Raw genomic sequence first — 20,000 nt, forward strand, 5'->3', positions numbered from 1 at the left:
TGCGTAATTCAGCTGGACACAGAGCCAGAGGTCAGCAGCGGAGTCAGTGCACTCACACAGAGGTCAGAGGTCAGCGTCCTACCTGAGCAATGGCCCATTTGACCATGGGCCCGCAGGCCAGCGAGGCCCGGTTCACCTGCTCGTAGTTGTAGCTGGGGTTGGACATGTAGTTCTTCTTCATCTTCTCACGGATGGAGTCGCTGGGACGCAGACAGAGTGTGTTAGAATGAAGATTTGATGAACTCAACATCTACACACTCCTGTTTTACACACACCTACACCTTCACACATGATCTCAGGGATTTACTAACTTTTTTTCAGATTACAGTGATGTGATTACAGAAAAATAAACATTCAACCCCAGGCCTGATAAAGTGTCTGATCAACAAACACAAGACTGATCAATAAAGTTCAATAAACAAAATGTTACATTTTAAAGTCAGTATTGTCAATATTTCTCTCTTCACAAACGAAAGTTCCAAACAAAGTCACAGCAGAACTGTTGAGCGTCCCTGATCGACACAGCAGTGATTCATTTCTGAGCGAATCCAAGGTTGAGTGAATCGAGTGAGTCAATGATTCAGTGACTCGTTCATAAAGGTAGTCACTTGCTTTGCTTATGAATGAATCAGCTGTTTGAACAAATTGGTTGAACGAATGATTCAATGACTCACTTTACAAGACTTTGTCACCTACTGGAGCTTTTATAGAGTATCATTTCATCAAAACAATTCTTTCTAAAGCTACTTTTGTCTAATGTATATCCTAATGTCTTGTATTTTCTTAAGAGTGATTTTAATCTTTTAGGGGTAATTTATCAGCATAAATTAATGTGGTCATCCGCACATCATGTAATTAATGAGATTAAATCTTTTTCAAAATGGCTTGACAGCCTTAATTTCAATAACTAAAGACATCTGCATGTGCACAGTTAATGGTCACATGCCATGCAGCTAATAACCAGTTTTTAGTGTCTCAACCAGATGCTGCTTAATGGAGCTGACCGCTCGAGAGGGAATGGAGTGTGTGGTTTAGGACCATGAGGACACATGGGTTCAGGCGGGGGAGCGGAGCGGCCGCGGCGCTGGAGAGGGAACCGTGTCACGTGACGAGCCAATCAGAGATCATTAGATCTGGAGCATGGTGACCCTCTTCACACGACACCACCGCTCCACACCCCGCAGTCAGTCACCTGATCTCATCAGCAGAAAAGTTCACAATAGTGGGGATGAAGTTCTCGCGCATTATGATGGAGCGAATCTGCTTCCAGTCGGTGGTGCTCTCGCCCAGCAGCAGACAGATGGACTCCAGAGCCAGCTTGACTGCGGCCGGCGGGTTGGCCATCGATCGCACCTCCACTAAGTGCTGCTTCTTAATCGATTTAACAGCTAAACAAGCCACAAGCCGTGAGCAGAGGGAAGAGTGAAGACAGGAAGAGGTTAGCGCAGGGAAAAGACCACCGAGCACCGCTGGCAAACACACGAGAGACAGAGCTGAAAGCAGGAAGAACTGAAGGAAATATCCACTGATGTCTCCGGACACTGACACAGTCACTAGGTGGAGCTAGCTGCTTTGATTATTAGCCAAATATTTCTGTAACATTGAGTGTAAACTCTGAGGTCATGCACACCTCCCCTGGGCTCTTAAACCAGTGAATATTTCCTTAGTTTTTCCTGTCAGTTGTGATCCACTATTTCAGACTGATCCTTTATTTAAATGTAAAGGTCGACCGATGTATTGGTTTGCTGATCAATCAGCAGCAATAGTTTGATTGAGTCTCTCCTGATAGTTTTCCAGGTTGTGTTCATTGCTGGAGCGGCTCAGAAGTGTCTGCTGTGATTATACAGAGCGGGAAACTTCAGATGTGGATTTAACAGCACACCTGTTACAGCTCCAGCCTTTGTGTGTTTATTTACAGATGACTGCTGAAGTGAAATAACACTTTACTCCATTTATGTGATTAAGTGTGAGCGTATTAATTCAGTTTACTGTTACTAACACATTTGTCCTCTGTTAACATTAGTTAATAAACCATGAACTAGCTTTAATGATCAATATAATTAGGGCTGGGATAAATGATTATTTTTAAAACTATTAATCTAGCGATTATTTTTTCCGATGCATCGATTAATCTAACGATTAATTTTCCCAGACCGATTCGATTTCGATTATCTCCCCATTAATTGACTACTAACAATTTATACATGTTGATTTACATATCTGAATGAAAAAAACATGAATTCCTTAACATTGCAATATGTTTATTGCTCTTAAAATTACAAAATAAAAGACTGACTAAGAATGCATTACTTTGCACTTGTATAGAGAGAGCATTCAATAAAACCTTGAAGCCTTGAAAACACATAGCTTACTGAAACAAGCTTACTGAACACATAGGGCCTAGCTTACTGAAAAAGTTCTTCTTTCAGATGAAAATAACAACAACTTGATGTCTAGCATTCAATAAAATAGGTCACCCAAAATACTTGTTTAGAGCAATTGAAAGAATACAGTAACCAATGTAAACTTGAGGACTTTAAGCTAATACAGAGAGTGCTTTTACAAAAAATAAAAAATAAAAATTAGCAGTGGGAGCCAGCAGCCTGTCATGGAGAAAAAAAAACATCTCTGAATGCTCCACGTGAAACTTTGGCGTTCCGCCCTTTTTCTATCGTGTCTAATGATTTTGATTAATATGCACAAGGGAGAGAGAGAGCAAGAAGCGCTCGTGTTGTCTGAAGACTGTGAGTGCGCACGCAGCCGGGGCTCTCTCTCGTACGCGCCCTGTCACTGTCACTGTCACTCACCGATCAAATAACGCTTTGACAGCCGCCAAAAAAAAAGATCAATGCAGAAAAACCCCTGGATTGGTTATATAACGTTGGACAGAATGTTGATCCGGCCATCGCGTATATTCAGCGCACATAAGGTAAACGTTTTGCAAACGTTTTTTAGAGAAATAAAAACAGGTCGACGAATCGATGCGCATATTTTGCGTCGACGTCATCGATGACCTCGACGCGTTGTCCCAGCCCTAAATATAATAATTGATATTCATACTTTTATTCATTTACAATTTATGGTTCAGTAGTGTTTTTTTATTTTTTTTATAGTAAAGCACTATTTCAGTTTTGGTTCAGTATCCATTTTACAAACTATTGGCTGATTAATCGTATCGGCCCGTGAGGTCAAACCTAGCTGTCGTATCAGTAAAATCCGCCATCGGTCGACCTCTAGTTCATATGTGCAGATTATTGTTACATGAATCTGGAGGAACAGAGCAGTGGAAGCTCAGAGGAGACGGAGCGAAGCGTACCGTTCTGAGCCTCGATGACGGCCGGCTCCACCTGGTCCAAATCCTGCTTCACACTCAGCTGCTTGTCTTTAATCACTTCCTGCTGCTTGTAAACCGCTTCCTGTATCTCCTGACTCATGACCTGTGAAGCCAAACAACACCCGTCAGGTTATTTACGAGATCAGCGGCTGAACGACGAGCTGAACGATGACTCTTGCCTTCTTCTTCTCGGCCTCCTGCTGGTCTTTCACCATCTTCTTCAGCTTGTCGTTGGCAGCAGCGTTCTTGACCTCCAGCTCCTGACTCTTGATCCGCAGGTCGCGCCGCAGCTCCTCCACCTGTGACAGCACACGGTTAATAACGCTGAAGCAGCTCGTGCATCTGCATGTGTGATGTGGTGTGAAGCACGCACCTGATCCACCGTCTCTTTGATTTTGCGCAGACCCACGTTCAGATGCATCTGCTGCTCCTCCAGCTCGCTGCGCTTCTCGTTGAACAGGTTGGCGTAGTGGTTGATGAAGTCCAGGTAGTGACGCGGGGTGATGGCCATAGTGTGGCCGCCGCGCTTCGCCAGACGGTTGTTAGCCTAACACACACACACACGCGCACACACACGCGCGCACACACACACGCGCACACACACGCGCACACACACGCGCGCACACACACGCGCACACACACACGCGCACACACACACGCGCACACACACACGCGCACACACACACGCGCACACACACACAAATAAAGCATCACAGTGTGCACTGAAACTAGAGTCGCACAATTTACTAGAGGCTGTGGGAAACAATTAATTGCTGCAGTTTATTTAAAGCGTTTAATTTACATGAATAAAAAAATACACATTTATAATAATAAATATACATTTAATGAACCAATTTTAAATATAACATTTGAAAGTGGTTTGAATGAATAATTCAATGACTCGCTCATAAATACTTCACTTGTTTCATTACTGCATGAATCAGCATTTTTACATGTTTGTAACTAACGGAATGCATAGTCGATATAAAAAACTGGATGACGAGTACATTCTTACTAATAAATTCTGATGGAGAAAAAAAAAAAAAAAAACAATCAGGGGTTTTAATTATAAGACCAAAACCCTGGAAATATGTAATAACCTAAAACACTGTCTAACACTTGATGGCTGCTAGAAAGGACCTCTACATCCCTGAAAGACAGCGGAGACCAGGACAACTAGAGCCCCAGATACAGATCCCCTGTAAAGACCTTGTCTCAGAGGAGCACCAGGACAAGACCACAGGAAACAGATGATTCTTCTGCACAATCTGACTTTGCTGCAGCCTGGAATTGAACTACTGGTTTCGTCTGGTCAGAGGAGAATGGCACACTGTTTCCCTGTTTAATACTGTAAAGCTGCTTTGGAACAAACTGCATTGTAAAAACCACTATATAAATAATGGTGACTTGAAGCAGTTTCTTACCTAAACATGCTAACTTAGTTTCAACGGCAGCCCGAAAGCAGATTAGAATGCTCTGGTAAGACTCTTTCGAAGATTTAATAGACACACGTAAATCGTATAAATCGTGAGTGCATATACCACTTAGACTAGTTTAAAAAAGTTATTATTATTTTTCTTTAAGGCTGGTCAGAACCTTTTTAAGTTATAAAAAGGGAGAATGGTCATATTTTGCAAACAACTAGTTGGTTGAATTAGTTAAGATGGTGTCTTAACAGTAGTGTTGCATGGTGCACCGATACTTCATAAGTATCGCGATTCTCGGAAATTAAAAACGTCACGATTCCTAAATTTATTAGTATCAATACTTCAAAGAATGACTGCGTTGCAGATTTGTAAGAGATGTATTTCATGTTGGTGTGTGCACCGCACGCTTCTAGTGCCTCCCTATGGACGCCTGTGTTTATTCTCCTCATGCAAGCAGCAAAAAAGCACTACAGCGATTTATTTGGTCACACAGTTAATATATAATATTCACATTAATCGGGGATTAAACGTGGCGTTATGTTCTGTATGCTAAATATGAGCGTATCTGCACAGCACCTATAACTGCGCTTTGTATCTGCTGATTGCTGATCGAGATTTACATGCTTGGCTCACTGACCCTGTATACTCATGCATTTCATTCATAAAAGAGATGTATCAGTTCATTCAACTCGTTCATGAATGAGAAGATCTCTTGATCTCGTTCAGTGAAGGGCTTATGGGTTCACTACATTCAACAAATCACATGCTCCTTCACATCTTGAGTAACTCTGACAGGATGAAACCGTTCACAGAGCTGTTCACGAGCTGCGCATGCGCTGCTAATAACGCCGAGCTCGCACGCTGCTGTGGAGGGAGGAACTTCAGTGAACGAGAAATATGAGTCTAGTAGCAACGTATCTTCCGTGATGTCCCCGATGCGCGGGTCGGGGTGGGTAAAGAAATGTTCCTTATTTGCGGGCCAAATCATTTTTTTTTAAAAACGGACCCGCGCATCACTAGCCTGCATGAGCGAGCACAAGTGATACTGTGGCCGCCGGTCCACGACTGTAGTAAAAGATGACGCTCACTAAAGCTCACTGGCTGAGTTTTCTCCTCTGAAAGAAAAGGTTGCACAACTGACAGAGTAAGTTACAATATCTGAGATATTGCTGCTAAATTTTTTTTGTTTGTTTGTTTTTTTATTTGAATGCCATTTAGGGGTGTAACGATTCACTCGTTTTCTCGATGCATCGATTACAAACCCTGTCGATTCATATGCATCGATCTTGAAACATGATTTTTGAATCGTGAATCACCGATCTTGGACAGCAATCGATTCAAAATGCTAAGAATCGAATGAATCGCGATTTCTATAGCGATTCAATGCTTTCAAAATGTATACACATTAAATTACTACACGCACGAATTAATGGAGACCTTGAAGAGTGTTCGTGAATCGTGCCTCTTATCTGTCCTTCACGCGCTCCACTGTTTACCGACCGAGACTGTCACAGGATTGCGCTCGCGCTTCTTTCGTCTCTGAAGCAGCTGACGTGTGATCTATAGGACTCGTGGACCGTAATGCTAACGTGAAGTAGTTTTACTTTTCTGTAGTTTGTCAATGGCTCTCTGCATCTTACCGACGGAGTTACCGGAGCCGTCGACAGCTGTGTTTATTGCATGGACGCAGCAGAAATGTAATTGTCTAAATCATACGCACAGATCCATTGAATTATAAATGTGTTTAAACAATGCGGATGAACCAAATATACGAAGGAAACTTTTAAAATTAACCACAGCATTAACAACGACCTTGAAATAAGAGCACGAGATTTATCTGATAATCAGATGCATGAAAGTAGCGTTTGTTTCATTAGCAAACAGACATCTGGCACGTTTTCTCTCAGAATCATTCGCTGATGGAGAGGAAAAGTTAAATAGAGATGAAGACGTTTTCACACTGAAAGAGAATCGATCTCGCTCAGTTACAGTACAGAAACTATAAAGTATATTTTCTTCCTTATTCTGTGCAGAAAATTTTAATAATTGCTAATTAAATGTAGCCTAGTATATAAAACAATCATAAAATTGCCATTAGGAAAAAAATATCGATTACACATTATTGATTATTGTCCAGCAGTGTATTTGATTTATTACAGCTAATTAAAAGTAATTAAAGTAATTATTAATTAAAAAAAAAAAATAATAATAATAATAAAAATAATAATAATAATAATAATTATTATTATTATTATATAGGCTACATACATAAAATGATTGTATTTGACATTTCTGTCACTGCTGAAATTATGGCTACGCCCCTGGTGTGACAAAATGTTAGCTTATACATAATACTCTTTAAGCTCTTTTTTTAAAAACTTGGCTTACATACATTTTTACGTATGCCATGTCGCATCATTAAACTAGCATTTAACAATGGACAAAAGTTTTTTTTTTTTCTCTAACCATAAATGCTACTGTAATGTGCCCCCTGACTAAGCATTTAAAGAATTTAGTAGAAGCATTTAAATAATCTCGTGAATGCACTTAAAGAATGCATAATCGAATCGTTATAATCGAATCGAATTTAATTGTGAATCGAATCGTTCTAAATGTGCAAAAATCGTTCTTGAATCGAAAACCTATGAATCGTAATCGAATCGAAGCCTTGCCAAAGATTCACAGCCCTAATGCCATTGCTTAAATTGATATTTAATCTTCTGAGTTCAGAAACATTGTTTATATAATCGCGGTTTATATTTTTATTCAAAGTTCAGAATCAAGATAAATTTATTACTCTTATGTTTCTTATGATAACTGAGATAATGCTGCTAAATTTATTCTTTGTTTACCTTCAATATCATTTTTTATATTTTGATATTTTGTTCAAATGTTTAATATATCTGCTGTTCAAATGTTCATTTATTAGTGTGTTATATGATTAGAATGTTGTCCCGGTTTTAAAATAAAGCATAGCAATGATATTTGAGAGTGTATTTTCCCTTTTCAGGAAAAGTATCGAAATCGCAATTCTTGACTAGGTATCGGTATCGAAACAATAATTTTGGTATCGTGACAACACTATAACATAGTGGGGCTAAGTTTATGCGACCGGCCCCAGATCGAGTCGAGACTGATATTCTGTAACTGAAGCTGATGTGAACCTCTCTGACCTGGTGCAGGGTCTGATGCACGAACACACATCCGTTGACGATGGCCTCGCGGTGTGTGGGGGCCTGCGGCAGCTTGTCATACACCGTGGGCATGTAGTCCGGCACTTTGTAGTTGGGCTTCTCCAGGTCCATCTTGCTGGTGAACTCTTTACCCACCTGATAAAGCGCTTCAGTGGACCAATCACCAAACCAGTTGAGCACACACCTGAGGAGAAACACCATCAGTCCAGCCAGAGCAAACACCCATCCCTCACACAATACCACACCTGCTAACACAACACCGCTTCCATCCCATGAGTGCAAAACAACAAAACCACTTCCCTGGAAACTGATGCAAGGAATCAACAATAAAAATTAAACTTGCTGCAACCAAGAAAACCTGTGGCTCAACTGTGCGCATTGAATTTTTTTAATGCACATTTTTAGAACTGATGCACATCATTGCATTTACTTCCAGTGTTTTTTTAAAAGCAATATTTCAAAATTGGCATAAAAGTAGGTGATGGAAGCATATACACTGTCAGTTGTTGATTTTAGGAGACAAGTTCTGCATTCCTGTAGGGCACACAATCGCACCTGTTGAAGAGGGCAGGTGAGGTGGCCGCTCGGTCCTTCAGTCCCTCTGATGATGGGTTCATGGTGAACACCACGTGCAGGTTCCTGATCACCTGACTGGTGAACCACTTGTAGAGCTCCTCATGAGTGTCCAGCATCAAGCCCTCCTTCTGCGCTCCTTCCTTGCACTGCGTCATCAGCGTGGCGTATTCGTCGCCCTCGAACAGGCCGGGCACCTGCAACAGCACAGAGCGGTCAGAACACATGACAGACGGAGAGCGGGGGGAGTCTTCATCAGGGGTCACACCTCTCCGTTGGCCAGCAGCGTGTTCATGCGCTCCAGGAAGCCCGAGTCCAGCACGTTCGACTCGTCCATGATGAAGGCGATCTTCTCGTTCTTGCAGCCGGAGCGACGGAGCACTGTCCTCAGGTCTTCGTCAAAGTCCTCGCCCGTGTATTTCCTGTGGACCTGCGAGGACACGATGGGTTAGCCTCAAACAAACAGAACTTGACAGACAATCTCTATGCTCACTGCTCTAACCTTGATCTGATAGACGCTCAGGCCGTTCATCCAGGCCACGAAGCGGGAGAGCGTGGTCTTTCCAGCGCCGCTGACGCCGATCAGGAGCAGGTGACCCTGCGGCTGACGGAAGATTCTGGAGGAGAACATCAGCATGACGTCACTGAAGCATCAGCAGGTGAAATAACAAACCGCTGTGTTTCTTCAGACTCTCTGTACCTGTCGATCCTCAGCACGTGATCCAGAACCTCATTGAAGAGCACCAGAGGAACATCCAGCTCCTCCTCGTAGAACACCTTCAGTCTGGCCTTCACATAGTCACGCAGCTCCTCCTGCTCCACGGGAACATAGTCCTGCAGGAGAACAGCAGAAGCGCTCAGTCGTCCGAGTCTGCAGGGACGTCCAGAAGAGTTCAGCTCGGTCACTCACCTTGGAGAGCCAGTTGCTGTACAGGATGGGTCTGTTAAGGGCTTTGTCACGCTCGATGTTGGGGAAGTGTTTGAGGGCGACCATGTCGATGTTCTCATCCGTCCAGCGTCTCTCCTCATCCTCCACCAATCTGCAGGAGAACCAGATCAATCAGTGTGCAACGTCACCACAACAAACACACTCTCACAGCTTTGCTGCGGACGCACATCGAGACTCTTTCAAATGTAACACTGTTTAGAAGAAAACACAACATTGCTCCAAAACAGGAAGCAAAACTGTAACTATGAGATCTACAGGTCTGAAAAGAGCCCTAAACTCACCGGTCCTGGAAGAGTCTCAGCGCTTCATGAGCCCAGATGCGAATCAGACCCTCCACAGGAAGTGTCTCCAGCGGCCGCAGCGCCTCAAAGATGCCTCGGACCCAGCGGGTCATCTCTCTCGGAGAGTAGATGTAGTGCGGCTGTGTGTCCTGAGTGAACCGCTCCTGCTCAGACATAAAACAGTCAAGATAAACATTTCATCATCTCAAACCCAGGAGCGTTCAGCGGTTAAACTGCAAACCTGAGACATGGTGTAGAACTCGACCATGGCAGCCGTGAGCGGCTCAGCGAAGGTCCGCAGGGACGGGATCAGGCGGAGCATGGCTCTGTTGAAGGTGCCGTAGATCTGTGTGAGCGAGGCCGGCCCGGGATAGTCCACATACACCACCGGCACGTGACGCAGAAACCTGCACACGGTCACACGAGTCACGTCAGGACATCACTGAACACATCTCTGTCTGTATTAGCAGTGATGAGGACGAACCTGTAGGAGAGCGGCTTCCTGCCGGGGTCTGTGGGGGGGTTACAGGCTCCGACGAACTGGATCCGCTCCAGCTTCACCCAGGTCTGGTCTGAGGTGCGGTAGAAGCCTCCGTGCTCCACCATCTGAACACAGCACACGGGTCACACACACACACACACACACACACACACACACACCGCAGCGAGACGCACCTGTCTGATGAAGGAGATGACCCGCTGCGTGCCGTACTTGTCCATGTCGGGGAGATTGATCTCGTCACAGAAGAGCACCAGCCACTTGCCCAGCTGCACCGGAGCCAGAACCACGCCGTTCGGAGTCCTGCGGTACTCGCAGTAATGATCGAAGGTCTTCAGCAGCAGCTCTGGAGTCGTAGCGCTGGAGAAGTTCAGTCCCACCACCTGGAGAACACACACATCAGATCCTAGAACACAGCTGATCTGCATCAGGAACACTGCTTCATCTGTGAGCAGAGACTCCGGGTCTCCTCACCTCCATGTCCGGCAGGGCTCTCAGGGCACTGAACAGGGTCATGGTCTTCCCGGAGCCCGGCGGCCCACAGAGCACCAGAGGCTTGTGTTCGGCCAGCCAGGTGTAGAGCAGGGCCTCGTGCCGAACCGTGTCCAGAGTGGGCACCACCACGTCCGGCGAGGCCACCTTGTGCGTCTCCACCTCGATCTGAGGCACCTTCACCTGCCAGGACTGCCACTCGCCCGTGATGGACACCTGACGGATTCACAGCAGCGTTAGAGTCACACACTCGCCTCAAACATCACACTGCACCTGAGACGGCGTCTGCTCGCACCTCGTAGTCAATGATCGGCACGTTCGGAGCAGACGGCAGAGACACGGTGGTGATGCGGCGGATGTATTCTCCCAGCTCCGCTCGCATCTTCAGCCTGCTGTCACCCGAGAAGGACCACAGCACTGCGTAGATCAGGTATTTCTGCACCACAAGCTCAGAGTTAGCATGTGTCATTAATTCTCACTCATGTAGCACGTAAACACGTGACCCGGCGCGTCCAGGTGCCACACCTGCATGTATTTCTCCAGCTGGTCCATGGGCATGGGGAAATCCGGGTGGTTGTTGTTGTAGAGGGCGATGTTGCGGCAGGCCTGATGCAGCATGGAGAAGAGGGAGCTCAGCGAGCGCAGACGCGTGAAGTCCATGATGTGCTCCATCTTTGACGCGTGTTCCAGAGCTTTGATGACCAGACCGGTGGAGGTGAAGTACGGCTGGAGGATCACCGCAGCGTCTCTCTGGATCTGTGGATCAAACACAAGAGGCTCTGAAACCTGACAAGCACACGCATGAAGCACACACCGAGCGATCGCAGAGAAAGATGCAGAACAGGACTACTAGTCAACACCAGTTCCTTCAGTACTTCTAGATCCTTGTTTTTAATTTAAACTTTCAAAGCTACTGTTTCATATTTGATGTGAATTTCTAAGGCCTAAAAATGATCCACGCGATCAAACTCTGCTGTTTCACACTCCGTCTCCTCACGTCTTCTGTCTCTGATTGAGAGTTATGAGTGTTTGATCCAGTCGAAGCTCTTTTAGTGTAATTTTGGAGCTCCTCGTGTCAGATCTTGTCTGATTCTGATCAAGTAAAGGTCAGAATAAGGTCAGTAATATCTCCAGATGAACTCTTACTGGACTGAAGCAGCTCAGCTTTACTTGATTCTCTTGATTTCTTCAGCTCTCAGTCACTGTGTTATATGTGCAGATCATTTACATCTCATCTCATGACTGGAGATATATTCAGATCAGTTTATGTGGTTTTGCACGCTGGAGTACCTGCAGCATTGGTGAAGCGGCCTCCTCGCCCTCGTCCTCTGTGGCCTTCCTCATGCGCTGAGCCTCATCCTCTCCCTCATCCAGCGGGATGCTCCTCAGACGCGCCAGGAAGTTGTTGAAGATCATGTCGGTGCTGAGAACGTCCTCGCTGAACCAGACCATCCCACAGCGAGACACGGTGGCCAGCGTGGCGTACTTCAGGTCCTGCACCTCAAACATGATGCGCACCTGTGTGACGAGAGCATCATCATCATCATCATCACGACTACAGACTCTAATGTCAGATCTGCTGCTGCGTACGTTGGGTGGCAGGCTGAGACGCTCTCCGTTGGGGAGAGTCAGGAGCTTGTTGTCATCCAGGACAGAGTTCAGATTCTCCACCCACTCCGGATCCACGTCACCATCGAAGATGATCCACTGCCGCTTCTGCAGCTCTCCACGGACGTTATCGATGATCCTGAACACACACACACACACACACAGCACATGAGGACAGACATCAGAATGAACCCAAACCTGAGGACAGACGAGGACTCACTTCCGGAGCACGTGTGTGAAGAGTCCGTCGGTCCACTCGCGAGTGTTGGGGTCCAGCGTGCCGTACAGGTGGTCTTTGCTGATGGCTTTGGGGTCGATGATGTGAGCGACGCCCTCCAAACCCTCCAGCCTCTCCAGGGCTTTGAGCAGGACCCTCCAGGCCATGGTCTTCCCGCTGCCGGACGGCCCGACCATCATCAGCCCGTGATTGATCTGAGTGATCTGATAGAGCTGCAGCACCTGAGGAAGAGAACACGGTCAGACTCATGTGTGTGTGTGTGTGTGTGTGTGTGTGTGAGTCTCTCTGTGAGTGAGTGAGTTCGTGAGTGAGAGTGAGAGTTTCTGTGAGTGAGTGAATGTGAGTGTAACAGAGTGAGTGTGTGTGTGTGTGTGTGAGAGTGTCTGTGAGTCTCTCTGTGAGTGAGTGAGTTCGTGAGTGAGAGTGTGACAGAGTGTGAGTGTGTGAGAGTTTCTGTGAGTGAGTGAGTGAGTGTGTGTGTGTGTGTGTGTGTGTGTGTGTGTGAGAGTGTGAGTGAGTGTGAGTTAGGGCTGCACGATATTTGGAAAAAATGATATTGTGATATTTTTCTGCGATATATATTGCGATATAAAATCTAATCATAAATCTAAAATAATTTTTTCTTACAAACACAAATGGAGTGAGCACACTTACATTCTCATTTTAAATGATTTAAACATCAACACCATCGTGTTAATTGATTAATATGCGCAAGGGAGAGAGAGCAGACAGCACTCGTGTTGTTTGAAGACGGTGAGCGTGCGGCCGGGGCTCTCTCTCTCTCTCTGCCCTGTTAAACTGACAGGACTTAAAAACACATGCAAATGATAAACTTTCACTCTATGATGGTTAAGCTGTGCAATTAATCCGCAAATCACATTCGCCAAGGGCCGGGGAGCAGCTGGCCCATACAGTTAATGAATAACGGATCAACTATGACAGCCTACATCGCACATCCTGCGATGTGACTATCGTGGATTCGTACATCGCGATATCGATGCTTAAACGACACATCGTGCAGCCCTAGTGTGAGTGTGTGTGTTACAGTGTGACAGAGTGTGAGTGTAACTGTGAGAGTGTGAGTGAGTGAGAGAGTGTGTCTCTCTGAGTGAGTTAGTGAGTGAGTGTGACTGTGTGAGAGAGTGTGACTGAGTGTGAGTGTGTGAGTGAGAGAGTGAGTGTGCGAGTGAGAGAGTGTCTCTGAGTGAGTTAGTGAGTGAGTGTGACTGTGTGAGAGAGTGTGACTGAGTGTGAGTGTGTGAGTGAGAGAGTGAGTGTGCGAGTGAGAGAGTGTCTCTGAGTGAGTTAGTGAGTGAGTGTGACTGTGTGAGAGAGTGTGACTGAGTGTGAGTGTGTGAGTGAGAGAGTGAGTGTGCGAGTGAGAGAGTGTCTCTGAGTGAGTTAGTGAGTGAGTGTGACTGTGTGAGAGAGTGTGACTGAGTGTGAGTGTGTGTGTGTGTGTGTTTGTGTGTGTGTGAGAGAGTGTGACAGAGTGAGTGTGTGTGAGTGAGTGTGTTACAGTGTGACAGAGTGTGAGAGTAACTGAGAGTGTGAGTGAGTGTGAGAGTGTGAGTGAGTGAGAGAGTGAGAGAGTGTGTCTCTCTGAGTGAGTTAGTGAGTGAGTGTGACTGTGAGAGAGTGTGACTGAGTGTGAGTGTGTGAGTGAGAGAGTGAGTGTGAGAGTGAGAGAGTGTCTCTGAGTGAGTTAGTGAGTGAGTGTGACTGTGTGAGAGAGTGTGACTGAGTGTGAGTGTGTGACTGAGTGCGAGTGAGAGAGTGTCTCTGAGTGAGTTAGTGAGTGAGTGTGACAGTGTGTGAGAGAGTGTGACTGAGTGTGAGTGTGTGAGTGAGAGAGTGAGTGTGCGAGTGAGAGAGTGTCTCTGAGTGAGTTAGTGAGTGAGTGTGACTGTGTGAGAGAGTGTGACTGAGTGTGAGTGTGTGAGTGAGAGAGTGTCTCTGAGTGAGTTAGTGAGTGAGTGTGACAGTGTGTGAGAGAGTGTGACTGAGTGTGAGTGTGTGTGTGTGTGTGTGTGTTTGTGTGTGTGTGAGAGAGTGTGACAGAGTGAGTGTGTGTGAGTGAGTGAGTGAGTGTGTTACAGTGTGACAGAGTGTGAGTGTAACTGTGAGAGTGTGAGTGAGTGAGAGAGTGAGAGAGTGTGTCTCTCTGAGTGAGTTAGTGAGTGAGTGTGACTGTGTGAGAGAGTGTGACTGAGTGTGAGTGTGTGAGTGAGAGAGTGAGTGTGCGAGTGAGAGAGTGTCTCTGAGTGAGTTAGTGAGTGAGTGTGACAGTGTGTGAGAGAGTGTGACTGAGTGTGAGTGTGTGAGTGAGAGAGTGTCTCTGAGTGAGTTAGTGAGTGAGTGTGACTGTGTGAGAGAGAGTGTGACTGAGTGTGAGTGTGTGAGTGAGAGAGTGAGTGTGCGAGTGAGAGAGTGTGTCTCTCTGAGTGAGTTAGTGAGTGAGTGTGACTGTGTGAGAGAGTGTGACTGAGTGCGAGTGTGCGAGTGAGAGAGTGTCTCTGAGTGAGTTAGTGAGTGAGTGTGACTGTGTGAGAGAGTGTGACTGAGTGTGAGAGAGTGAGTGTGCGAGTGAGAGTGTGTCTCTGAGTGAGTTAGTGAGTGAGTGTGACAGTGTGTGAGAGAGTGTGACTGAGTGTGAGTGTGTGAGTGAGAGAGTGAGTGTGCGAGTGAGAGAGTGTCTCTGAGTGAGTTAGTGAGTGAGTGTGACAGTGTGTGAGAGAGTGTGACTGAGTGTGACTGAGTGTGAGTGTGTGAGTGAGAGAGTGAGTGTGAGAGTGAGAGAGAGCGTGTCTCTGAGTGAGTTAGTGAGTGAGTGTGACAGTGTGTGACTGAGTGTGAGTGTGTGAGTGAGAGAGTGAGTGTGAGAGAGAGCGTGTCTCTGAGTGAGTTAGTGAGTGAGTGTGACAGTGTGAGAGTAACTGAGAGTGTGAGTGAGTGTGAGAGAGAGTGTGTGTGTCTCTGAGTGAGTGTGAGAGTGCGACAGAGTGTGAGAGTGTGAGTGTGTGTGAGTGTGAGTCTCTCTGAGTGACTGAGATTGTGAGAGTGTGCGAGAGTGAGAGTGTGTGCGAGAATGAGTGTGTGTGTGTGTGTGTGTTTGTGAGTGAGAGAGTGAGTGTGAGTGTGTGTGAGAGAGTGAGTGTAACAGAGTGAGTGAGTGTGAGTGTGTGTGTGTGTGTGTGAGAGAGAGTGAGTGTAACAGAGTGAGTGAGTGTGAGTGTGTGTGTAAGAGTGTAAGTGAGTGTAACAGAGTGAGTGAGTGTGAGTGTGTGTGTGTGAGAGAGAGTGAGTGTAACTGAGAGTGAGTGAGTGTGTGAAAGTGTGTTAGTGTGTAAGTCTCTGTGAGTGTGTGAGTGTGACTGAGTGTGTGAGAGAGTGTGTGTGTGTGTGTCTCTGTGTGCGTGTCTCTGTGTGTGTGTGTGTGTCTTTGTCTCTGTGTGTGTCTCTGTGTGAGAGAGAGTGAGTGTAACAGAGTGAGTGAGTGTGAGAGTGAGTGTGTGAGTGAGAGAGTCTCTGTGAGTGTGTGTCTGTCTCTGTGTGTGTGTGTCTCTGTCTCTATGTGTGTGTGTGTGTGTGTGTGTGTGGGTATGTGTCTCTGTGTGAGAGAGAGTGCCTCACCTTCTCCACCCACACGCTGCCCACGTCGTCTCCGTCTCCGTATGTGAGGTACATCTCGGCGCAGACCTTCTTCAGCTCGTCTCTCAGTGCGGTCATCTCTCCACGCATGTACTGGACGCCGGGGAAGACGTCTGAGAGCAGGCTGAAGAGCAGAGGGATGTCCTCGGCCACCAGCTTCGGCACCATGGTCTCACACACGCTCTGGATCAGGATCTGACGGTCGAGCACATGAAGAACGCTCAGAGATCACAGATCCGTTTCCTGTTTTACTGTGAAAGTCTACTACACATTAATCTACACCAGCTTTTATCAAAATGATAAGATTCCAAAAATAAAAGCTAAAAAGTCACATAAAACAAACCTCTCTGCTGAAGCCAACCCGATTTATTTTTTTGTCAAATTTAACCATCATCGCCCAAAAAAACTTTGGAAATAAGTCTAACTTTAATCTGCACAGACAGTTCATTCACATAAAGCAATTTATCCTATAAAACAAATCTCATCTGCTTGATTGATTTTACCGTTTCAAACTTTATATTATTGCTCACCTCTAATCTGCATTACTGTAAGGCAAAGATATCAAGATCTTATAAATCATGATTTTTGAAAGTTTTGAAAAAGCGTTTTGTGAAAAGAACAATAGAAATGAATTTGATTTGAATTGAAGCCCATTTATTCATTCAGTATCTCCTGTGATATAGAGACGTGGTCAGCTCTCGTCACATTACAGTATTACACAGCCCTCAGTTTCAGGCTCGTCTCACCTCCTGCTCCGGAAGGTTCTCTGCGATCTCGTTCTCATCCACGTCCTCCCCGCGCTCACGCTTCTCTCTCTTGATCTTCTGGATGCGCTCTCTCTTCACGTTCCCGGCGCTGATCAGCACGCTCTTGAGCGCTCGCAGACCGAAGTCATAGTGAGACTGAGACGACAGCTGCTCGTCACACAACCTGCAAACACAGAGCGCACAGGGTTAAAGGTCACGACCTCACACACACACAGAACAGCAGCGGCGCCGGACGCAGACGCACTTGAAGAACGGGACGATCTTCTTGGCCAGGATCTCTGCGGTGCGGAAGCCCTGTGAGTACAGCATGACCTGAGCGATCAGCTGACGGTCCGGTTTGGTCATGGCCAGACTCCTGAAGAGCTTCTTGAGGTTATCGGGCAGGTTGGAGCGTCCGGCGTAACCAGGGTTCATCGTGATGAAGATGGCCATCTCCGCACTCACCTTCACCTGTTTGTTCAGCAGCTCTGTGGTGACGGGCACGCCTGCACACACACACACACACACAGATCATCATCTGTGCTCAGCTCTGTCTGGATGATCAGGGCTCAAAGTGACAGCATTTCACTCGCATTTGCATAAAAATACATGTGTGTTAACTGGAAAAAGTATTTAGGAGCATGACCGCAAATAAAATGTGAAGTGAAGGAGACGTTGAGACTGTGTCTCATTTCGGAGGCTGTGTCCTCCGGAGGTCGCATTTTAAGGCTGCATACACCATCGGGGAAGTCTCATTTAAGTAAAGTAACTTAAATTGCAAAGTAAAAAATAAATTATATTATTTTAAACCTCACAAGGAATAAGTCATATGGATACTCTTCTTGAATAATACATCCAAAATAACTTATGCAGCCTTCAAATGCGACCTCCGCAGGACGCAGCCTCTGAAATGAGAAGCAGCACTAGGGGGCGCTGACGGAGCCGTTACCCCGGTAACCCTGTAAACGAGCAGCTGTGCTACTTTGTTTCAAATTTATATATTTATATTCCCTTTAGTTTTCACCATAGCACCAAATAATTAACAGTTAAAGACTCAAGCTATTTATTTTCAAACTGAACTTTTTTTTAATCTTACGTAAAACACGGCTAACTGTAAGTTGACCGATTCGTTATTGTTCGTAACACTTCCATTAACATTAGTTAACTACGTTAGTAACATGAAATAAACACTGCATTTATTAATTTAGTTCATGTTAATTTCGACTTTTAATAATACATTATAAAACCAAAAGTTGTGCTTGCTAATATTATTTATTGGAGCTTACATTAAATAACAATAGTTTTATTTTTATTAATCAACGTTAACAATATTAACTACTTCAACAACACACTGTTAGTTAATGCTAACCCTACTTTAGCTAAAGTTAACTAATAGGACTTTTTTGTAAAGTGTTCCCTATTGTTCTTTCATTTGAACTTTAATCTTTTGCACTCTAATCTTGAAACACTCGTTCACTTTATATTTCTATTACAAATAATCTTTCTTTAGTAGAAGATCTTTATTAAAGTAATTTAACCTGTTTGGGGAACAACACTTTTTTTTTTTACTTAAATTATATAATTGTGATAAAAGCTTCAATCACTAGTCTATTGTGAAAATTTAATAGTCACATACCTAATGTACACACAATAGGATTATAAATAATTACATATTTTGCCTATTAAATAGAGTCTGAAGCTGAATTATTTAAAAACCTTGTGTACTTTCTGTAAACTGATAAATTCAATAATTGTGTTTGTGAATGTCTCCTTATATCCTCTTATAAACACATAATTTGAAACATCTGCACTGTGCCCCTAAATTTTGTTTATGTGCTCCTTTGTAAAAGGCAAGCGTCGAGCCGTGATGAAGAGGTTGTGATGGATGTCCTGCACGTACTGTGGTCTCGGTTGGGGTTGCTGTGTTCTCTCAGGGCCACCTGGATGTACTGGACCTGCTGAGACACGGCAGACAGCATGCGCTCCTCCAGACGGTTGAACTCATCGAAGCAGCCCCAGGCTCCCACCTGACACAGACCCACAAAGATGCGACCCATCGCCTGCAAGACAAGACACCGTCACACCCCGAGACTGAACACCTGTTACTGACACCGTCCTGTGACGCCCGTCGCACCTGGAAGTCAAAGGTCTCGTCGCAGTTGAAGACCAGGACGAAGCGGCCCAGCTGGTGACCCAGAGCTTTGACAGACTCCGTCTTCCCCGTCCCAGCAGGACCTACAGGACAAGAACACCCGTCAGCCACCGCACACACACACGCGTACACACACGCACGCACACACACACACGCACGCGCACGCACACACACTGACCGAAGGGCGATCCTCCCAGACGGGCCTCCAGCGCCTGAGTCATGGTCAGGTAGCAGCGGTCGGTCAGTGGCGTCTGCACCAGCTTGTCCTGCACACCCAGGTACTCGAAGCCGTAGTTGAACTTGGCGTTGGCCATCTGGATGGAGAGCTGCTGGAGGACGTCGGTCTGCTTGGGGTCGAAGTAGAAGCGCATCTGGCTGAGCCACTCGAAGGACTTGGGGTTGTTGATCTTGTTCTTGATCAGAGTTCTGCTCACGTCTCTCTGGTGCACCAACTCTGTGATCTACCAATGAAACACACACAAGTCATGGTTCGAGAGTGAACATCTGCGTCTGTGTGTGCGCATCAGAAGGATTTAAGACTGTAAGACCAAGTAACAACAACACCATACGGTTTTCTAAATACAAATGTAAGGGTAGGCTCATCTTTCTGACCCCACTGTCAGATACTGGTTTTTGTTTTAAACAAAAAAAATTTGGTTACATTTTTATACTAGAACAGCACACAAAAATACGGAGGAAGATGCAGTTTGCAGAGAGAGCGTGTCTCTGCTGTGTTTGTGCTCACCAGGTGCTCCAGCTTCCTCCTGCGCAGCGCTGGCTGCTCCATCAGAACCGTGTCGGCCAGCAGGTTGAGCGTCGCCTCCACGTTGGTCAGCACGGCCTGCAGCGGACCCAT

At 45.7% G+C, this 20,000-nt stretch overlaps 1 protein-coding gene across 1 annotated transcript in view; it reads right to left on the reverse strand.

Moving 5' to 3' along the window:
- Positions 1-20,000, reverse strand: part of LOC132144903 (cytoplasmic dynein 1 heavy chain 1) — a 48,586-nt gene that overhangs the window by 12,496 nt on the left and 16,090 nt on the right. Inside the window, exons 26-54 of the mRNA XM_059555463.1 lie at positions 19,890-20,000; positions 19,323-19,605; positions 19,127-19,227; positions 18,893-19,052; positions 17,258-17,498; positions 16,993-17,176; positions 16,229-16,441; positions 12,578-12,816; positions 12,340-12,496; positions 12,040-12,267; positions 11,275-11,505; positions 11,045-11,185; positions 10,732-10,965; positions 10,434-10,640; positions 10,243-10,364; positions 10,000-10,165; positions 9,759-9,922; positions 9,439-9,568; positions 9,229-9,362; positions 9,031-9,145; positions 8,797-8,958; positions 8,511-8,725; positions 7,935-8,139; positions 3,708-3,881; positions 3,514-3,633; positions 3,317-3,437; positions 1,193-1,388; positions 83-200; positions 1-12 (exon numbers count right to left, since the gene is read on the reverse strand). The exon at positions 1-12 is cut by the window's left edge and continues 204 nt beyond it; the exon at positions 19,890-20,000 is cut by the window's right edge and continues 84 nt beyond it. Coding sequence (XP_059411446.1) covers positions 1-12; positions 83-200; positions 1,193-1,388; positions 3,317-3,437; positions 3,514-3,633; positions 3,708-3,881; positions 7,935-8,139; positions 8,511-8,725; positions 8,797-8,958; positions 9,031-9,145; positions 9,229-9,362; positions 9,439-9,568; positions 9,759-9,922; positions 10,000-10,165; positions 10,243-10,364; positions 10,434-10,640; positions 10,732-10,965; positions 11,045-11,185; positions 11,275-11,505; positions 12,040-12,267; positions 12,340-12,496; positions 12,578-12,816; positions 16,229-16,441; positions 16,993-17,176; positions 17,258-17,498; positions 18,893-19,052; positions 19,127-19,227; positions 19,323-19,605; positions 19,890-20,000 — 4,884 coding nt within the window. The remainder of the gene's footprint in view (positions 13-82; positions 201-1,192; positions 1,389-3,316; positions 3,438-3,513; positions 3,634-3,707; positions 3,882-7,934; positions 8,140-8,510; positions 8,726-8,796; positions 8,959-9,030; positions 9,146-9,228; positions 9,363-9,438; positions 9,569-9,758; positions 9,923-9,999; positions 10,166-10,242; positions 10,365-10,433; positions 10,641-10,731; positions 10,966-11,044; positions 11,186-11,274; positions 11,506-12,039; positions 12,268-12,339; positions 12,497-12,577; positions 12,817-16,228; positions 16,442-16,992; positions 17,177-17,257; positions 17,499-18,892; positions 19,053-19,126; positions 19,228-19,322; positions 19,606-19,889) is intronic.

The sequence above is a fragment of the Carassius carassius genome, chromosome 8, assembly GCF_963082965.1.
Source record: "Carassius carassius chromosome 8, fCarCar2.1, whole genome shotgun sequence".
Classification (NCBI taxonomy): domain Eukaryota; kingdom Metazoa; phylum Chordata; class Actinopteri; order Cypriniformes; family Cyprinidae; genus Carassius; species Carassius carassius.